The sequence below is a fragment of the Triticum dicoccoides genome, chromosome 5A, assembly GCF_002162155.2.
Source record: "Triticum dicoccoides isolate Atlit2015 ecotype Zavitan chromosome 5A, WEW_v2.0, whole genome shotgun sequence".
Taxonomy (NCBI): domain Eukaryota; kingdom Viridiplantae; phylum Streptophyta; class Magnoliopsida; order Poales; family Poaceae; genus Triticum; species Triticum dicoccoides.
This window is the reverse complement of record NC_041388.1, coordinates 510,760,559-510,779,507: the sequence shown is the minus strand read 5'-3', so window position 1 is coordinate 510,779,507 and position 18,949 is coordinate 510,760,559. Positions and strand designations below refer to the sequence as shown.

The window sequence follows — 18,949 nt, the reverse complement described above, 5'->3', positions numbered from 1 at the left end:
AGCTATCACCTGATGAACTTGTCGTTCTACAATCTGAGATCAAGAATCTCAGTGATGAATTTGATCGATACTATGCTGACTGGCTAGGAGCCAAAGTCAAATTCGTCAAGCTTACCAAGGGATTCACCTCAAATGTTGCTGCCTCAACGCAACATGAAATTCCTTAGGCTGAAGCATCTGCCCAGCCTACCGAAGAACATGCCAGCACCGCTGATAAAAGTAAGGCTGCTGATGAAACTGAAAATACCAGGACTGATGAAGTTATTCTAGCCGCTGATGAAATTGCCAGGGCAACCACTAGTGGTGCGCCTGAAGACACTAAACAAGTCAGGCCAGCTGCATCAGTTGCGTCTGAGGTAAATGAACCAATTTACTCTGCTCCTCCTGCACCAACACCAAGTCCTACCCTTCCTTCTGCATCAGAAGCGAAGAAAACCAAGGCTACGGAGCGAGCAACAATGAAGAAACGGAAAGCATCTGCTACCTCAGAGTCTTCTGCACCGAAGAAGGCGAAGACTTTGACAAGCTCCTATGAAAATCCAATTGATGCTATTCCTGTTTCTAGCATGCCATCAAAGGAGATTGTTCCCTTTGGTGAGGATTATGAGAGCCCAAGCGGATCAGATGAAGATGTTCCTTCTACTGCTTCGTCAGAGCAGTTGGACAAAGAAATTGAAGTGGATGATATCCCTTCAACCCCACTGGTATCATCACCCATGCCTTAGTTCACGGCTGAAGATGCAGGCATTGAAGAAATGGATGAAGAAGACAAAGACGTGGACATTGGGTGCACCACTCCAGTTCTAAATGATGACTATTGGGAAAGTCATCACCCTAATTCACCCATGTTCACCCGACTTCAAAATATTCCTCCGTCCCCTGTCCAGACTAAAGAAATTCAAACGGGCGCTAATGAACGTCAAGCATCTCTTCTTACCATCCCTGAAGAAATTCCAGCCACTAGTGCTGATGCTCATGTTGTTGAAGAAGTGGAGACCCAGGCTGTTCCTGAAGATGTGGAAACTGAAATTCCTCAGCCTGTGGCCCCTGAGACTATGATCCCAGAGGTTGTGAAGACATTGACTGATACTCCTCAGCCCAAGACGAAGAATCCCTTCTAAAAGAAGCAGAAATTCAAAGTTGATGACTTCTTTCATGAGCACTTATTCTTCACTTATTACAACCTGTATGATTCTGCTCGCCTTCGAAGGAAGCGTTTCTGTACAGCAAGTCAGATGAATTTCTATTCTTCTCTACTTTTCAACAAAGACAAGATCTTTGACCATGAGCATATTCCTCATGTGGATATGGAGTCACTGCCTTGCTTCACCCCAGTCCTTAGTGTTCTTCACGACACTGGGCTACTGAATTTCTGCACCGACATATGTGACTGGAATGAAGAGCTAATTCTTCAGTTCTATGCTACATTGCACATCACCGGCAACGCTGAAGATGTGAATTCATGGGTGCTGGACTGGATGACAAAGAACACGCACTACACAGCACCGGCCTCTGAATTGCTTCATGCCCTGCCTGTCAGTCCTCCCCTTGAAGGTGCATAGCTCATCTACCATCAACATCAACTATCTGATCATTACATGCAAGTGTTGATGAAGCCGCTGAAGCCTGGTCAAGCCCCCAGAACCAAATTCCTCGTGAAGGAATTGCTCTATGCACCAAGGACCGTCTACAGGATTCTGACCAAGACCCTGAGTCCAATCAAAGGACATGACTCTAATGAAGAAGAGGCCGTTGGCATCACGAAGAATCTTCTATTCAACATCATCCATGGTGTTCCAATCAACTACCATGATTTCTTCATGAGGACTCTAGCAAATGTTGCATTGTCACCTTTTGAGTTGAAGCCTTACGCTCCCTGGATTATGAGAATCCTCAGATCAAGGTCTTCAATCAATTACAAGGCTGATACTCTTAACCATGGCACCTACTTGCCCCCTATTGAAGTCCTCAATTGGACATTTTCCTCAGCAGATGAGAAGGGCAAGGCGACTGCAATTATTGATGAAGGCATTCGTCCATTGGATGGACAGTTCCGCAAAGCTGCATCCTACTCCACCAATGATGACTCTGCCACTCATGATTTTGCTGCTAATGCTTCAAAGCAAAATCCTCAAGGCACAGCTCCAAGGGTGATGACTGATCGTGAGCTTATCCTCGGTCTTCACTAGAAGGTCGATCACAACCATAAATGGGTCAAGCGTCAGTTTGGTTTAGTTCTTCAAATCATGACCATCACTTGGAATCCAGTGAAGAAGAATCACTACTACCTCCATGAAGTCTTTGATCACACCTGGGTTGTTCTGTCTCATCTCTACGGTGAAGAAGATCTTAAGTAGATGGGCTTCAAGCAGGACTTTGACTGGTCTCAGCCACCTTTGAAGAAATTCAAGAAGGTCAAAGTTCCTCACTTGGTGGCCAGCTCTTATTCTTCATCGCGCGAGAGTGATGAAAATGAAGACTTAGACGACACTACGGCAGGCACTACTTCAACAACCGACCCCAACAACACTGGCGCTCCTCCATCGACTTCGTGATGATATTCTTCAGGTGCGTTAGTCCTCATTTTTCGTCCCTTTTGGTCATTCGATGACAAATGGGGGGGGGGGATTTGAGTTAGTCTTCAAGCGGGTCTCTATATATGGGTGTTTTTTTGCTAAGTTACAACCCTCGTTCTTTTGAAGACTTTGTTGGACCGAGTTGTAATCTTAACTCTGATGGTGGTCTGATACTTCTTCTATGTTCTTCTGCATGCTATTTCCTCATATATGTTAATGCACGCATGTTGAATTACATCAGTCACCATATTTCTTTATGCATTTCAAATTCTTCGTATCATATGATAAATGTGTGTATGGATTACAAGATATAGGGGGAGATCTCCATGATTCTACTCTTCAATGTGCATTGCTTCTCAAAAGCAAATTCCTCACTATGTACATCTTCAGGGGGAGTTCTTCTATATCTTGCAATCAAATTCCTCAATATCAGTATTTACACTTCATATGTTTATCCCCGTTGAAAACGTAACCTATATTGTCATCAATCACCAAAAAGGGGGAGATTGTAAGTGCATCTAGTGTTGATACGTCTCCAACGTATCTATAATCTTTTATTGTTCCATGCTATTATATTATCCATCTGGGATGTTTTATATGCTATTTTATCTGATTTTTGGGACTAACCTATTAACCTAGAGCCCAGTGCCAGTTTCTGCTTTTCCTTGTTTTTGAGTTTTACAGAAAAGGAATACCAAACGGAGTCCAATTGACCTGCCAATTTTTGTGGATTTTTTATGGACCAAAAGAAGCCCTCGGAGTAAAAGAGTTGGGCCAGAAGAGTCCTGAGTCGTCCACGAGGGTGGAGGGCGCGCCCTACGCCCCTGGGTGTGCCCCCCTATCTCGTGGACGACTCGGAGACCCCCTTGACGTGAGACCGACGCCAAAAATTCCTATAAATACAGAAACCTGCAGAACATAACCTAGATCGGGAGTTCCACCGCCGCAAGCCTCTGTAGCCACCAAAAACCAATCGGGACCCTGTTCCGTCACCCTACCGGAGGGGGGATCCTTCACCAGTGGCCATCTTCATCATCCTGACGCTCTCCATGACGAGGAGGGAGTAGATCACCCTCGGGGCTGAGGGTATGTACCAGTAGCTATGTGTTTGATCTCTCTCTATCGTGTTCTTGATTTGGCACGATCTTGATGTATCGCGAGCTTTGCTATTATATTTGGATCTTATGATGTTTCTCCCCCTCTACTCTCTTGTAATGGATTGAGTTTTCCCTTTGAAGTTATCTTATCGGATTGAGTCTTTAAGGATTTGAGAACACTTGATGTATGTCTTGCATGTGCTTATCTGTGGTGACAATGGGATATTCACGTGATCTACTTGATGTATGTTTTGGTGATCAACTTGCGGGTTCAGTGACCTTGTGAACTTATGCATAGGGGTTGGCACATGTTTTCGTCTTGACTCTCTGGTAGAAACTTTGGGGCACTCTTTGAAGTACTTTGTGTTGGTTTGAATAGATGAATCTGAGAGTGTGTCATATCGTATAATCATACCCACGGATACTTGTGGTGACATTGGAGTATCTAGGTGACATTAGGGTTTTGGTTGATGTGTGTCTTAAGGTGTTATTCTAGTACGAACTCTAGGATAGATTGAACGGAAAGAATAGCTTCGTGTTATTTTACTATGGACTCTTGAATAGATTGATCAGAAAGGATAACTTTGAGGTGGTTTCATACCCTACAATAATCTTTTCATTTGTTTTCCGCTATTAGTGACTTTGGAGTGACTCTTTGTTGCATGTTGAGGGATAGTTATATGATCCAATTATGTTATTATTGTTGAGAGAACTTGCACTAGTGAAAGTATGAACCCTAGGCCTTGTTTCAAGGCATTGCAATACCATTTTTGCTCATTTTTATCATTAGTTACCTTGCTATTTTTATAATTTCATATTACAGAAACCTATATCTACTATCCATATTGCACTTGTATCACCATCTCTTCGCCGAACAAGTGCACCTATACAATTTGCCATTGTATTGGGTGTGTTGGGGACACAAGAGACTCTTTGTTATTTGGTTGCAGGGTTGTTTGAGAGAGACCATCTTCATCCTATGCCTCCCACGGATTGATAAACCTTAGTATTCCACTTGAGTAAATTTGCTACGGTCCTACAAACCTCTGCACTTCGAGGCCCAACAACGTCTACAAGAAGAAGCTTGTGTAGTAGACATCAAGCAATTTCTGGCACCTTCGCCAGGGAGGTGAGTGCTTGAAGGTATATCTTTAGATCTTGCAATCGAATCTTTTAGTTTCTTGTTTTATCACTAGTTTAGTCTATAAAAGAAAACTACAAAAAAATGGAATTGAGGTTGCCTCATATGCTTCATCTTTTTAATATCTTTCGTGAAAATGATGAAAGGAAATTGTGCTCAAGTGTTAGAAGAAGAATGCATTAAAATGTTTGGCACCAAATATTTTAATGATGAGCACGATTGCAATGTTGTTAGTATGAATTCTTTGAATATCCATGATGCTAATGATATGCGAAGCCACAAGCTTGGGGATTCTATGTTTGATGAAGATGATATTTTTAGTCCCCCAAGTTTTGATGAGAATATTTATTATGATGAAAGCATGCCTCCTATTTATGATGATTATATTGATAATAGTGGATTTGGAGAGGTCATGACTTTATTTAGTGATGAATCCACTATTGCGGAAGAGGTTCCAATTGATTATGAGAACAAAGTTGCTATCTATGATGATTATTGTGATGGCATGTATGCTATAAAAAATAATGATAACCATGAAACTTGTCATCTTGAATTTAATTTTCAATTGGATTATGCCTCACATGATAGTTATTTTGTTGAGTTTGCTCCCACTACTATTCATGAGAAGAAATTTTCTTATGTGGAGAGTAATATAAATTCTATGCTTGTAGATCATGAAAAGAATGCTTTATGTGATGGTTATATTGCTGAATTCATTCATGATGCATGATGCTACTGAAAATTATTTTGAGGGGGGAATATATGCTTGTAGGAATTGCAATAATATCAAGTTTCCTCTCTATGTGCTTAAAATATTAAAGTTATGCTTGTTTTGCTTTCCTATGCTAGTTGATTATTGTTTCCATAAATTGTTTGCTCACCAAATACCTATGCATAGGAAGTGGGTTAGACTTAAATGTGCTAGTCATATTCTTCATGATGCTCTCTTTATGTTTCAATTCTTATCTTTTATGTGAGCATCATTGAAATCATCATGCCTAGCTAGGGGCGTTAAACGTTAGCGCTTGTTGGGAGACAACCCAATTTTATTTTTGTTCTTTGCTTTTTGCTCCTGTTTAGTAATAAATAATTCATCTAGCTTCTGTTTATATGTGGTTTTATGTTTTAATTAGTGTTTTTGCCAAGTAGAACCTTTGGGAAGACTTGGGTGAAGTCTTGGCGATCTTGCTATAAAAAACAGAAACTTTTGCGCTCACGACATTAGCTGCCATGTTTACTAGAGAGTGCTTTTAGGTTGATTCTTTTTGCGGATGATTAATACACAAATTCCACACATCCACCAATTTATTTAAGAATTTTTGGAGCTCCAGAATTATTCGAACAAATCAGATTACTACAGACTGTTCTGTTTTTTACCGATTCTGTTTTTCGTGTGTTGTTTGCTTATTTTGATGAATCTATGAGTAGTATCGGAGGGTATGAACCATGGAGAAGTTAGAATACAGTACATATTACACCAGTATGAATTTATAATTAGTTCACAACAATACCTATGTGGTGGTTTTAGTTTCTTATGCTAACGGAGCTTACGAGTTTTCTGTTGAGTTTTGTGTTGTGAAGTTTTCAAGAATAAGAAGTGGCAAGATCCTAAGCTTGGGGATGCCCAAGACACCCCAAGGTAAAAATCAAGGATAACCAAAAGCATAAGCTTGGGGATGCCCCAGATGGTATCCCCTCTTTCGTCTTCGTTCATCGGTAACTTTACTTGGAGCTATATTTTTATTCACCACATGATATGTGTTTTGCTTGGAGCGTCATTTTGTTTTATTTTGTTTTACTTGCTGTTTGAATAATATCCCAAGATCTGAAATTCTTAAATGTTAGAGAGTCTTCACATAGTTGCACAATTATTCGACTACTCATTGATCTTCACTTATATCTTTTGGTGTAGTTTGTCATTTGCTCTAGTGCTTCATTTATATCTTTTATAGCACGATGGTAGTTTTATTTTGAAGAAATAGATGAACTCTCATGCTTCACTTATATTATTTTGAGAGTCTTAAATAGCATGGTAATTTGCTTTGGTTAGGAATTTAGTCCTGATATGTTAGGCATCCAAGAGGGATATAATAAAAACTTTCATATAAAGTGCATTGAATAATATGAGAAGTTTGATTCTTTATGATTGTTTTGAGATATGAAGATGGTGATATTAGAGTCATGATACTGCCCCTTAGTGATTTTGGTGTATTGAAGACTTATAGGTTAAAGGACTAATGTGTTTGTGAGTGTACACAGGTCTATGAGTCTATGAGGAGTTTGATATTTACAATGAAAGTTGACCCCTAAAAATGAAAGTCTTCAACTGAAGACTTTGGCTTTCTGAAGACTTTGAAAGTGAAGAAATTGGTGTGACCTTGAAGACTAGATATTCGTGCGAGGAACATGAAGCGTGAAGACTTTTGTTTTCGTAGTTTCGTTTTCTCTTTCTTGAGTCATAGTAAACACCGTACTGTTAAAGGGGGTCGAGGAAAAACTAAGGAAATGTTTCCAAGTGATGCTCATCTCAAAATCCTATACCTACCAATCGCTTCGAGTGAAGCCATTAGAAATCTCATATAGTTCAGTCAATTTCTTTAGTGACAGAGACGAAGTTCTTCTGGTCTCTAAGGAATTTGTTCTGACTGAGGAGTTAGGAATTCGCCAGTGCAGATTGCCTAGAAGTGAGGCACATGATAGCCCTGAGGAATTTGGACCTCAAATTTCCGACCGTTGCGGTCCTATGCGCTAGCTATCCCAAAATATCTTATCCACCTAACGGTCATATCATTGAAGGGCATTTATATCTTATCATGTCGGGCTGCTCCCTAGGCTATAAATACCCGCCCCCTACAACCACTAGCTGGTTGGCTACTCCGAGAGAAACTGACACTTTTCATTGAGAGCATCCCATCCTCCGAGGACTTTGAGCGAAAATCATCAAGTGAGGAAAACCCCAAACCCAAACACCTACAAAACCAAAGTGATTGAGCATCACTGAAGAGATTGTTCCTGTGTGGATCTGGCGCTTGTGTAACGCCCCGAGACCGATGTGCCAGTTGTCGTCCAGTTTTTCGCCGTCGTTGCCATGTCATTTGCTTGCGTGTTGCATTTCATCATGTCATCATGTGCATTGCATCATTATGTTTTCAAAACCTGCGTCTGTCCCGGTCTCCTCGTTCCTTCCGTTGTCCGTTCCGAGCCCAGACACACTCGCACGCGCCCACAGCATGTCCGAAATAGTATTTTATAAGTGGCCGGGAAATGTTCTCGGAATGGGATGAAAGTTGGCGTGCGGTGTCGTTTTGTTATTAGTAGACCGCCTGCTAAGTTTCATCGCGTTCGGAGTTCGTTTGACGCCCCAACGGATAACTATAGCGGCAATATAGCCAGTCTAACGTCGGATGTTTTGGGTCTCCGGAAACAGATGCCGGGCCCTCTCTCTCTCTTCTCCCCCTCGCAGTCTCGCCACAGCCCACCTAGTCCATCCTCCTTCCCCTCTTCGCTTCCGGAGTTGTCCGATGCGACCGCACGGTCCGAAACCCTCTCTGCACAGTGCATCGAACCCCTCACGTGAGCGTCCGAAAGTTGTCCCGGACCCGACCCGGGGTGTCGCCACCGTTGTGTCCGGATCATCCCCAAACGTCTACAAAACGTCATCGTTTTCCTATGTGGACTTCCTAGTGTTTTATTCTCGACCGCTCGATTTTAATTGGAGGGACGAATTAGCCCCTAAACTTTCCTCTTTGCCATATATATATATAGTCCATTCCTAGACTATTTTGGACAAATACCTAATTTCTAGGGATCCTCTAGTCGCCGCCGCCGCACCGTCTCATCACCCAGCTCGGGATCCCCATCCCACCAACCACCGAGCCCGAGCTCCACCTCGTTTTCCCCACCATAATCTCAAATCCATCGATCCACCCAACCACGCATCTTGCTCCTCCTGTGCACCCCGCCTTCGCCCACCGTGCCTCGTCGGACCGGCCTTGCCGGAGACCAGCGCAGCTCACACCTCCAGCCATCCCCGTCGAGCCGTCGGCGTCCTCCAGCAGAGCCGCGCCCTTCCTCTCCAACCTCCCCTCGTCCAGGAGCCGAGCTCCTCGATCCATCCTCGCGCCCGAGGCCTCCTCCTGCCTCGCTCGATCTGGACAAAGAGGGTCCCAAGCATCTCCACCGTCGCCGCCTCAGTTGAGTGCCGCCCTGGTTCCCTTTCTATCCTTCCTCCAGTCCCCTCATCTCATCTCCCTCTCTGAACGTGTTGCGATGCCGTTGTTTTCTGCAGAGCCACTGCCGTCACGGAGCCCCAACTCCGGCCACCTCGTCTCCGCGGTGCTCTGACGCCTCGGGTTCCGTCCGACCGTCGGCGTCCCGTCCTCGCCGCTGCTTCGAACACACGCGCGCGCCTGCCTCCCTCGTCTCGCAAGCCTCGGCGTGGGTCGACCGCGTCCGCCGCCATGGGCTTCTTCATGGAGCACTCGACGCCATGGACGGCCTCGAGCTCGTCGCCAACGCCGGCCTCCTCTGCTAGAATCTCCAGCCTCACCCCGCGCCCTGGGTTCGGCCGATCTGGGCCTCCCCATGCCCTCGCCGGAGTCACCCGCTGGTGAGCTCCTTCGTTGCGCCGCCCTGCCCCTTTTTCCTTCCTTTCCCTTGCGTCGCTCCACTGCCGATCTCCTTGCCTCTTCGTTGTTTTGCCGCAGGATTCGAGGCCGCAGCTTTCCCTTCCACTGGATCCCGCCGCCGCGCTGCCGTTTCCGGTCTCCAGCCGCTCAAGTCCTGCCTCGCCGCACCTCTGCTTCGTGCGAGCAAAGATGAGACGACTGCTGCAGAGCCGCCTCGCCCCGCCGCGCTGAGCCGCTGTTGTCTGCTTCGTCAAATCGTGCGAGAGGAGCTCGCCTGATCCAGCCGCGCGTTGACCGCGCTGGCCAGCTGCGTGGGCCGGCCTCCTCTCGCGCCGCGGCCCAGCACCGCTTCCAGCAAGGCCCGGCTTCCTGAAGCCCAACGTGAGGAAGCCCACCTCCTGTTTGCTCCTGTGCAGCCCAGTTCGGGCCAGTTTCGGCCCGACTCATGTTTTTTTCCCGAGGAGTGACTTATCTATTTATCCAGTGTAAAACAGTTTTGCAGAAAAACCCTTGTTGATCATGCATTTAATAATTCCACAACCGTGCATCGGATTGAAAAACTTAATATATGAAACTTGCTTAGAATTGCATCTAGTTTCATAATATGTCATTTTCATCTATGTTTAAAATGTTTAAAATGTTGTTTGATTAATTTTTGTTCTATGTCATGCTAAAATGGTTTAATTCATAACTAAATAACCGTAGCTCCAAACCTAACAAACTTTATATGTAAATGGGGTAGAATTTTGCCTAGTTTAACAAGGTGGCGTCATCTTTGCATGTTTAATAACTCTAAAATTGTGTTTAGGGCAGATCAGCACCTAACCTAATATATGCACATGAGGAGTTCCGGATTTGTTGTTTGTTGTTCCCGACCTCATTTAAACTTGACTAGATAGGTAGTTTTACTATGCTTCACCTGTTGCCATGCTTAACAACATTTAATATTGTTGGGTACATAAACGAGATGGAACTAAATAATTGTTGTGGTGCTCCGTCAATATGCAACTCGTTGCATATTGAGCTCAACTTAAGCTGTAGTGTTGTTTGTGCATTTTGCCATGTCATGCATATTTAAACCGGACATGCATCATACTTGTTTGCGCACCGTGCCATGTTCATGTGTTGGTTGTTTACTATGTTGTGTGCTTATTTTCCGGTGATGGCTTCTTCGGGTTGGTTCCGGTAACGTCGTGTTGTGAGGATTTGTTCGACTACGTCCTTTGTCTTCTTCATGGACTCGATTCTTCTTCCTTGCGGGATTTCAGGCAAGACGATCATACCCTCGAAATCACTACTATCTTTGCTTTGCTAGATGCTCGCTCTTTTGCTATGCCAATGCTACGATGCCTACCATTTGCTTTCAAGCCTCCCAAATTGCCATGTCAAACCTCTAACCCATTATGTCCTAGCAAACCGTTGATTGGCTATGTTACCGCTTTGCTCAGCCCCTCTTATAGCGTTGTTAGTTGCAGGTGAAGATTGAAGTTTGTTCCTTGTTGGAACATAGAGATGTTGTTCCTTGTTGGAACATGTTTACTTGTTGGGATATCACTATATATCTTATTTAATTAATGCATCTATATACTTGATAAAGGGTGGAAGGCTCGGCCTTATGCCTGGTGTTTTGTTCCACTCTTGCCGCCTTATTTTCCGTCATATCGGTATTATGTTCCCGGATTTTGCGTTCCTTACGCAGTTGGGCTACGCCTTAAGTAAAGCTCCTCCAGCAATGCCCAACATTGGTTTTACCATTTCACTAACAACCTACCACCTTCCCTTGGGTTCTGCAGACTCAAGGGTCATCTTTATTTTAACCCCCCCGGGCCAGTGCTCCTCTGAGTGTTGGTCCGACCAAGTAGACTGCGGGGCCACCTCGGGGCAACTTGAGGGTTGGTTTTACTCGTAGGATGTCTCATCTGAGTGTGCCCTGAGAAAGAGATATGTGCAGCTCTTATCGGGATTTGTCGGCACATTCGGGCGGTGTTGCTGGTTTAGTTTTACCCTGTCGAAATGTCTTGTTGTACTGGGATACTGAGTCTGATCGGAATGTCTCGGGTGGAGGTCTATTCCTTCTTTGACCGTGAGAGCTTGTGATGGGCTAAGTTGGGACACCCTGCAGGGATTTGAACTTTCGAAAGTCGTGCCCGCGGTTATGGGAAGATGGGAATTTGTTAACGTCCGGTTGTAGAAAACCTGAAGTTGACCTTAATTAAAATGAATCAACAGCGTGTGTAACCGTGATGGTCTCTTTCCGGCGGAGTCCGGGAAGTGAACACGGTTGTTGGAGTTATGCTTGACATAGGTTGTTCTAGGATCACTTCTTGATCATACTTTTATCGACCATGCTTTGCCTTCTGGTCTCGCTCTCATTTGCGTATGTTAGCCACCATATATGCTAGTCGCTTGCTGCAGCTCTACCTCGTACCTTTACCTTTCCCATAAGCTTAAGTAGTCTTGACCGCGAGGGTGCGAGATTGTTGAGTCCCTGTGGCTCACAGATACTTCCAAAACCAGCTTGCAGGTGCCGATGACTCCGTGCAGATGACGCAACCAAGCTCAAGGAGGAGCTCGATGAAGATCTTGTCCTTTGTGTGTTTCGTTCTAGTCGATCAGTAGTGGAGCCCAGTTGGGGTCGATCGGGGACCTTTGTCGCTTTTGGGGTTCTTCTTTTATTTTGGCTCCGTAGTCGGGCCCTGATTGTACTTGGTTGATGTAATGCTTTATTCATGTATTTGTGTGAAGTGGCGATTGTAAGCCAACTATGTATCTTTTTCCCCTATGGTATTATATGGGTTGTGTGAAGATTACCTCACTTGCGACATATGCCTTCAATGCGATTATGCCTCTAAGTCGTGCCTCGACACGTGGGAGCTATAGTCGCATCGAGGGTGTTACAAGTTGGTATCAGAGCCTTCCCCGACCTTAGGAGCCCCATTGCTTGATCGTTATTAGCGGGCGAGTTGTGTCTAGAAAAATGTTTTGAGTCATTTAGGAATTATATATCGGAGAGTTTAGGAATTCTTTTTACTTCCCAATCTCCTCATCACTCTGGTAAGGCATCCTGACGTAGAGTTTTGACTCTTCTCTTCTCAAATTTCACTAAAAAAATTTTAGGATCACGCGGGTATCTTGGAATCGTTCCGATAGTTCTGTGACGAGAACATTGTCTTGGTGCCTCCTGTCAGGGGTTTTGTGGAAGTGTCCCGGGGAGTTGAGCTCTGAGGTGTTGTCGTCATAATTTTATCGTTGCAATTCTGGAATACCTGAGTTTAGTACGCCGACATCGAAAATCTCCTTTATGCAGTACGTTGGTGAGATAACCTCGACGCCATCCAGTACTGGGGCGGGAGTTCGGGAGTATTGCCATAACTTGTATAACGGATGCTTTTCGAAGGTTGAGGTAGATGATTTCCGAAGGTTTCTCGGTTATGTGTTGAAGGATGGATACAGCTGGATGTAGGATTTGCTAGATTTGGGTGAGATATTATGCTTCCCTTGTATCCCCAACACCTGATTGCATAACCGGAAAGTTTCAGGAGTTTCATAAGTGGGAATTCAAGTAGCTCTTAGGATATCTTTCCGACAGATGTATGATATGAAATTGGGGTTCAACGTCTAGTGGTTCGCCTATTCACGGTCGGTTTTACAGTGGTCTCGTTGTGTCTTAAAGAGTCCTTGGCTATGCCGACTCGGGGACGCTTCGTATGTCATGTGCACTGCGTTGTACATGATGGTGCTGTACGATCGAGCCCGTGTAGGCCCCACCGCGAAAACTTCGGACGAAATCTCTATCATATGTTTGTTCCGGCTTATTCTGCAAGCTAATCCTTTGTTTTGTTTGGAGCTGTGGTATTCGAGTTGCTTCGAAGTCAAATGTTGATTCCATCCCTTTCCTAAGTGGTGTTCTCATACTTCGATGTGAATACCAATCCTTCTCGATCATCGAGTTTGTCATGTCAATCCTTTTTAACCGGTGTGCTTCTCTTCAAATGGATCCGATCATATCAACAAGATTCAATCTCAGCTTTCTCAACGGTGTTCATTTCATTCGTCCCAAGTTGCCTTTGTTTTCCCTCCCACCCACCCTTTTCTTCAAGGAATCCGATGTCTTATCAAGTATCCTTTATTCTTGTGAAGTCTCTCCATTCATTTTTCTTCATATTCGTATCCGGTGTTCTCATGAAGATTCTAACGGAGCTTCAAGTTTGTCACTCTTCACTCATTCTCTTCTCCGGTGGATTCAATCAAGCTTTTGATCATATTCTTTTCCGTACTTCTATTGTTTTTTCTTTTGACGGTGCACCTCATAATGATTCACTTCTCGCTATTCATTTGTTCGGGAGTGCTGAAGATATCTCAGAAGGTTCGTCTTTCCATTCAAGTTCCGTTCAAACATATTTCGAGGATGTTATCTCATTCAAGTCATTTATTTCAACCGGTGCTTTCTCTTTTTTAATCATTTCAACGGTGGTTCTTTCGAGTGGGCCCTAACCCACAGGTCTTTTCCCAGGATCTTACCTGACTCTTCTTATTTTTTCCGGAGGTATTCTCAAATTCTTTTTGAAGTTTGACGTAAGAATGATGTATCATCAGTCAAATGTCATCTCCAAGATCTTTCAAATTCTTTTCATCGTTGGCTCAACCTTTCCATTATTCATTCCGGAGTGCCTCAACAATTCACGGTGGTGTCTCTCGTTGTCATTTGAAGACCGAAGAAGAGTTTCTCTTTAATCTTGCTACATTCTCTTCAAGATTTGTGATTCTAGCTTGTTGCCATCCTCTCATAATTGTTTCGATTGTGAGTATTCTTTTCACGTATCCGGAGCCCACCATCTAAGATTTATTCATTCTCAGCTTTTAGTTATCATTCTCTGATCTTGCCGGTGCATCAATCAAATATCTTCTAATCAGTTCTTGATCTCTTCGTGCTCATGTATCTAGTTTGTCTCAAGCTTCTTCGTTCATTTGCTAATTCTTCCCGGTGTCTTCCTTACCTTTTCTTTGTTCATTTTTTTAATTCTTACGGTGGTTCGTTCAAGAGTTTTCTTCCTTCGTGTATCATATCCCTTCATGTATCATATCTATGCATTCGTGCTTTTCAAATCCTACCGGGGTTTCGTTGAAGGCATTCTCAAGTTGACACTATATCTATCTTAATCCTTTCTACGAGAATAAGTAATATGTCGAATCCATTGCTTGTCATCAATTAAATTGGTGAAGGATAAGCATAATGTAATTCTTATTCTTGTTTCATCCAAGAGATTAATTCCTTTTTCCGGAGTGGTTCATCATACCATATTCTCAGTTCGAGATGCTTTATCTTTTCTTTCCCGGAGTTCCAAGCTCTAATTATCATTCCAAAGATCTATCTAATCTTTACAAGGTTTCACCTTGTGCTTTCAACTTCTCTTTCTTTTCGTTTGATCATCCTTTTGTTACCGGAGTTCTTCATGGAGGTTCTACATGATGGTTCTTCAAGGATTTAACTCCTCCTCGAAGGGTTCATCAAGATTCTTTTCAGAGGAGCTCAAGCATTCTTCTTCTTGTAATCCGGAGTTCAATTCTCTCTACCATATCGTCGGAGGTGGTATTATGTCATTCTTGATAATTTGAGTTCATATTTTCATGATTCACATGCTGTCAAGATTGGGATATTTTAAATCCATCAATCTCGTCATTGGAGCTATCTTGGGTTATATTTCACCTTAAACCTTCCCTAAGGATTGTTGCTATTTATGGTGCTTTTAAATGACCCAAGTTCTTCTCTTATCCTTTCCGGTGAGATATACTTTCTCGTCTCCTTGTTCATATCAATACAATTCTTTTCCCGTGAGTGGCAGGTTGTCACCTCATAATTTGAGTTGTACTCCATAAGACCATATCAAGTTTATTCTTTCGTTGTTGGTTTTCCAATAACTCCGTTCGACCCTTCTCCTTAAGATGTCTTTTCAAACTCTTTTGTGGCAGAAGTTGGCATTTTCTTCAACATTCTTTTATTTCAATTACCTATCTTCTATTCTTTCGTTCCGGAGACATTGTGATGTTGCTCTCTTCAACCCATCTTTTCGTTTTGTCAGGATCATGTTCTTTTCTTGGTTTATCCATTTAACCGGAGTGTTGTGTCCTTTTTCCTCAAGCTCTTTCCGCCTTATCAAGTCTTGCATAACTTCTCAACCGGAGTGCTGACCGAAGTTGTTCTTCCTTGTTCCTCTTTGCTAACGGAGTGCTTTCAACTCCATTTATCTCCGTTGTATTCTTTTCTCGAAGTGGCTGAACCACTTCAAGGTTCATTGTTTCACTCGTTTGTCAAAGAAGCAACTTAGTTTTACCTCTTCTCTTATCTCTTCCGCTTCCCCTCCGGTGCCATTCTAGATCTCGGGACGAGATCCTCTCGTAGTGGTGGAGTGTTGTAACGCCCCGAGACCGATGTGCCAGTTGTCGTCCAGTTTTTCGCCGTCGTTGCCATGTCATTTGCTTGCGTGTTGCATTTCATCATGTCATCATGTGCATTGCATCATCATGTTTTCAAAACTTGCGTCTGTCCCGGTCTCCTCGTTCCTTCCGTTCTCCGTTCCGAGCCCAGACACACTCGCACGCGCCCACGGCATGTCCGAGATAGTATTTTATAAGTGGCCGGGAAATGTTCTCGGAATGGGATGAAAGTTGGCGTGCGGTGTCGTTTTGTTATTAGTAGACCGCCTGCTAAGTTTCATCGCGTTCGGAGTTCGTTTGACGCCCCAACGGATAACTATAGCGGCAATATAGCCGGTCTAACGTCGGACGTTTTCGGTCTCCGGAAACAGATGCCGGGCCCTCTCTCTCTCTTCTCCCCCTCGCAGTCTCGCTACAACCCACCTAGTCCATCCTCCTTCCCCTCTTCGCTTCCGGAGTTGTCCGATGCGATCGCACGGTCCGAAACCCTCTCTGCACAGTGCATCGAACCCCTCACGTGAGCGTCCGAAAGTTGTCCCGGACCCGGCCCGGGGTGTCGCCACCGTTGTGTCTGGATCATCCCCAAACGTCTACAAAACATCATCATTTTCCTATTTGTACTTCCTAGTGTTTTATTCTCGACCGCTCGATTTTAATTGGAGGGACGGATTAGCCCCTAAACTTCCCTCTTTGCCATATATATAGTCCACTCCTAGACTATTTTGGACAAATCCCTAATTTCTAGGGATCCTCTAGTCGCCGCCGCCGCCCCGTCTCATCACCCAGCTCGGGATCCCCATCCCACCAACCACCGAGCCCGAGCTCCACCTCGTTTTTCCCCACCATAATCTCAAATCCATCGATCCACCCAACCACGCATCTTGCTCCTCCTGTGCACCCCGCCTTCGCCCACCGTGCCTCGTCGGACTGGCCTTGCCTGAGACCAGCGCAGCTCACACCTCCAGCCATCCCCGTCGAGCCGTCGGCGTCCTCCAGCAGAGCCGCGCCGTTCCTCTCCAACCTCCCCTCGTCTAGGAGCCGAGCTCCTCGATCCATCCTCGCGCCCGAGGCCTCCTCCTGCCTCACTCGATCTGGACCAAGAGGGCCCCAAGCATCTCCACAGTCGCCGCCTCAGTTGAGTGCCGCCCTGGTTCCCTTTCTCTCCTTCCTCCGGTCCCCTCATCTCATCTCCCTCTCTGAATCATGTTGCGATGCCGTTGTTTTCTGCAGAGCCACTGCCGTCATGGAGCCCCAACTCCGGCCACCTCATCTCCGCGGTGCTCTTACGCCTCGGGTTCCGTCCGATCGCCGGCGTCCCGTCCTCGCCGCTGCTTCGAACACACGCGCGCGCCTGCCTCCCTCGTCTCACAAGCCTCGGCGTGGGTCGACTGCGTCCGCCGCCATGGGCTTCTTCATGGAGCACTCGACGCCATGGACGACCTCGAGCTCGTCGCCAACACCGGCCTCCTCTGCTAGAATCTCCAGCCTCACCCCGTGCCCTGGGTTCGGCCGATCTGGGCCTCCCCATGCCCTCGCCGGAGTCACCCACTGGTGAGCTCCTTCGTTGCGCCGCCCTGCCCCTTTTTCCTTCCTTTCCCTTGCGTCGCTCCACTGCCGATCTCCTTGCCTCTTCATCGTTTTGCCGCAGGAGTCGAGGCCGCAGCTTTCCCTTCCACTGGATCCCGCCGCCGCGCTGCCGTTTCCCGTCTCCAGCCGCTCAAGTCCTGCCTCGCCGCACCTCTACTTCACGCGAGCAAAGACGAGACGACTGCTGCAGAGCCGCCTCGCCCCGCCGCGCTGAACCACTGTTGTCCGCTTCGTCAAATCGTGCGAGAGGAGCTCGCCCGGTCCAGCCGCGCGTTGACCGCGCTGGCCAGCTGCGTGGGCCGGCCTCCTCTCGCGCCGCGGCCCAGCACCGCTTCCAACAAGGCCCGGCTTCCTGAAGCCCAACGTGAGGAAGCCCACCTCCTGTTTGCTCCTGTGCAGCCCAGTTCAGGCCAGTTTCGGCCCGACTCATGTTTTTTCCCGAGGAGTGATTTATCTATTTATCCGGTGTAAAACAGTTTTGCAGAAAAACCCTTGTTGATCATGCATCTAATAATTCCACAGCCGTGCATCGGATTGAAAAACTTAATATATGAAACTTGCTTAGAATTGCATCTAGTTTCATAATATGTCATTTTCATCTATGTTTAAAATGTTTAAAATGTTGTTTGATTAATTTTTGCTCTATGTCATGCTAAAATGGTTTAATTCATAACTAAATAACCGTAGCTCCAAACCTAACAAACTTTATATGTAAATGGGGTAGAATTTTGCCTAGTTTAACATGGTGGCATCATCTTTGCATGTTTAATAACTCTAAAATTGTGTTTAGGGCAGATCAGCACCTAACCTAATATATGCACATGAGGAGTTCCGGATTTGTTGTTTGTTGTTCCCGACCTCATTTAAACTTGACTAGATAGGTAGTTTTACTATGCTTCACCTCTTGCCATGCTTAACAACATTTAATATTGTTGGGTACATAAACGAGATCGAACTAAATAATTGTTGTGGTGCTCCGTCAATATGCAACTCGTTGCATATTGAGCTCCACTTAAGCTGTAGTGTTGTTTGTGCATTTTGCCATGTCATGCATATTTAAACCGGACATGCATCATACTTGTTTGCGCACCGTGCCATGTTCATGTGTTGGTTGTTTACTATGTTGTGTGCTTCTTTTCCGGTGATTGCTTCTTCGGGTTGGTTCCGGTAACGTCATGTTGTGAGGATTCGTTCGACTACGTCCGTTTGTCTTCTTCATGGACTCGATTCTTCTTCCTTCCGGGATTTCAGGAAAGATGATCATACCCTTGAAATCACTACTATCTTCGCTTTGCTAGATGCTCGCTCTTTTGCTATGCCAATGCTACGATGCCTACCATTTTCTTTCAAGCCTCCCAAATTGCCATGTCAAACCTCTAACCCATTATGTCCTAGCAAACCGTTGATTGGCTATGTTACCGCTTTGCTCAGCCCCTCTTATAGCGTTGTTAGTTGCAGGTGAAGATTGAAGTTTGTTCCTTGTTG

General features: G+C 45.1%; 2 protein-coding genes across 3 annotated transcripts; both read left to right on the top strand.

The window, feature by feature from the left end:
• The first annotated feature begins 458 nt into the window (after positions 1–458).
• LOC119299815 (nascent polypeptide-associated complex subunit alpha, muscle-specific form-like) lies at positions 459–9,982 on the top strand. The gene is made up of 5 exons (XM_037576959.1): positions 459–704; positions 888–1,067; positions 8,631–9,007; positions 9,103–9,423; positions 9,521–9,982. Exons 1-5 carry the CDS (start codon positions 459–461, stop codon positions 9,633–9,635), a joined length of 1,239 nt encoding a protein of 412 aa, XP_037432856.1. The 3' UTR covers positions 9,636–9,982.
• Positions 9,983–16,474: 6,492 nt separating this feature from the next.
• Positions 16,475–18,018, top strand: LOC119302440. Of its 2 annotated transcripts, XR_005147576.1 has the most exons (3): positions 16,476–17,011; positions 17,108–17,428; positions 17,526–18,016. XR_005147576.1 is itself a non-coding variant. In XM_037579480.1 (2 exons), exons 1-2 carry the CDS (start codon positions 17,089–17,091, stop codon positions 17,933–17,935), a joined length of 750 nt encoding a protein of 249 aa, XP_037435377.1. In that variant the 5' UTR covers positions 16,475–17,088; the 3' UTR covers positions 17,936–18,018. The 2 variants fall into 2 exon arrangements, 1 of the variants encoding a protein (XP_037435377.1); XM_037579480.1 differs by having other exon boundaries at positions 16,475–17,428; positions 17,526–18,018.
• The last annotated feature ends 931 nt before the right edge of the window (positions 18,019–18,949 follow it).

Bases quoted from the DNA above. Each gene is read 5' to 3' on its own strand.
- LOC119299815 (XM_037576959.1), top strand. From the start codon at position 459: ATGAAGAAACGGAAAGCATCTGCTACCTCAGAGTCTTCTGCACCGAAG. The intron at 705-887 runs GTATCATCACCC...TCCCCTGTCCAG, and splicing joins ATATCCCTTCAACCCCACTG to ACTAAAGAAATTCAAACGGG. The intron at 1,068-8,630 runs GTTGTGAAGACA...GGGATCCTCTAG, and splicing joins CTGAGACTATGATCCCAGAG to TCGCCGCCGCCGCACCGTCT.
- LOC119302440 (XM_037579480.1), top strand. From the start codon at position 17,089: ATGCCGTTGTTTTCTGCAGAGCCACTGCCGTCATGGAGCCCCAACTCC. The intron at 17,429-17,525 runs GTGAGCTCCTTC...GTTTTGCCGCAG, and splicing joins CTCGCCGGAGTCACCCACTG to GAGTCGAGGCCGCAGCTTTC.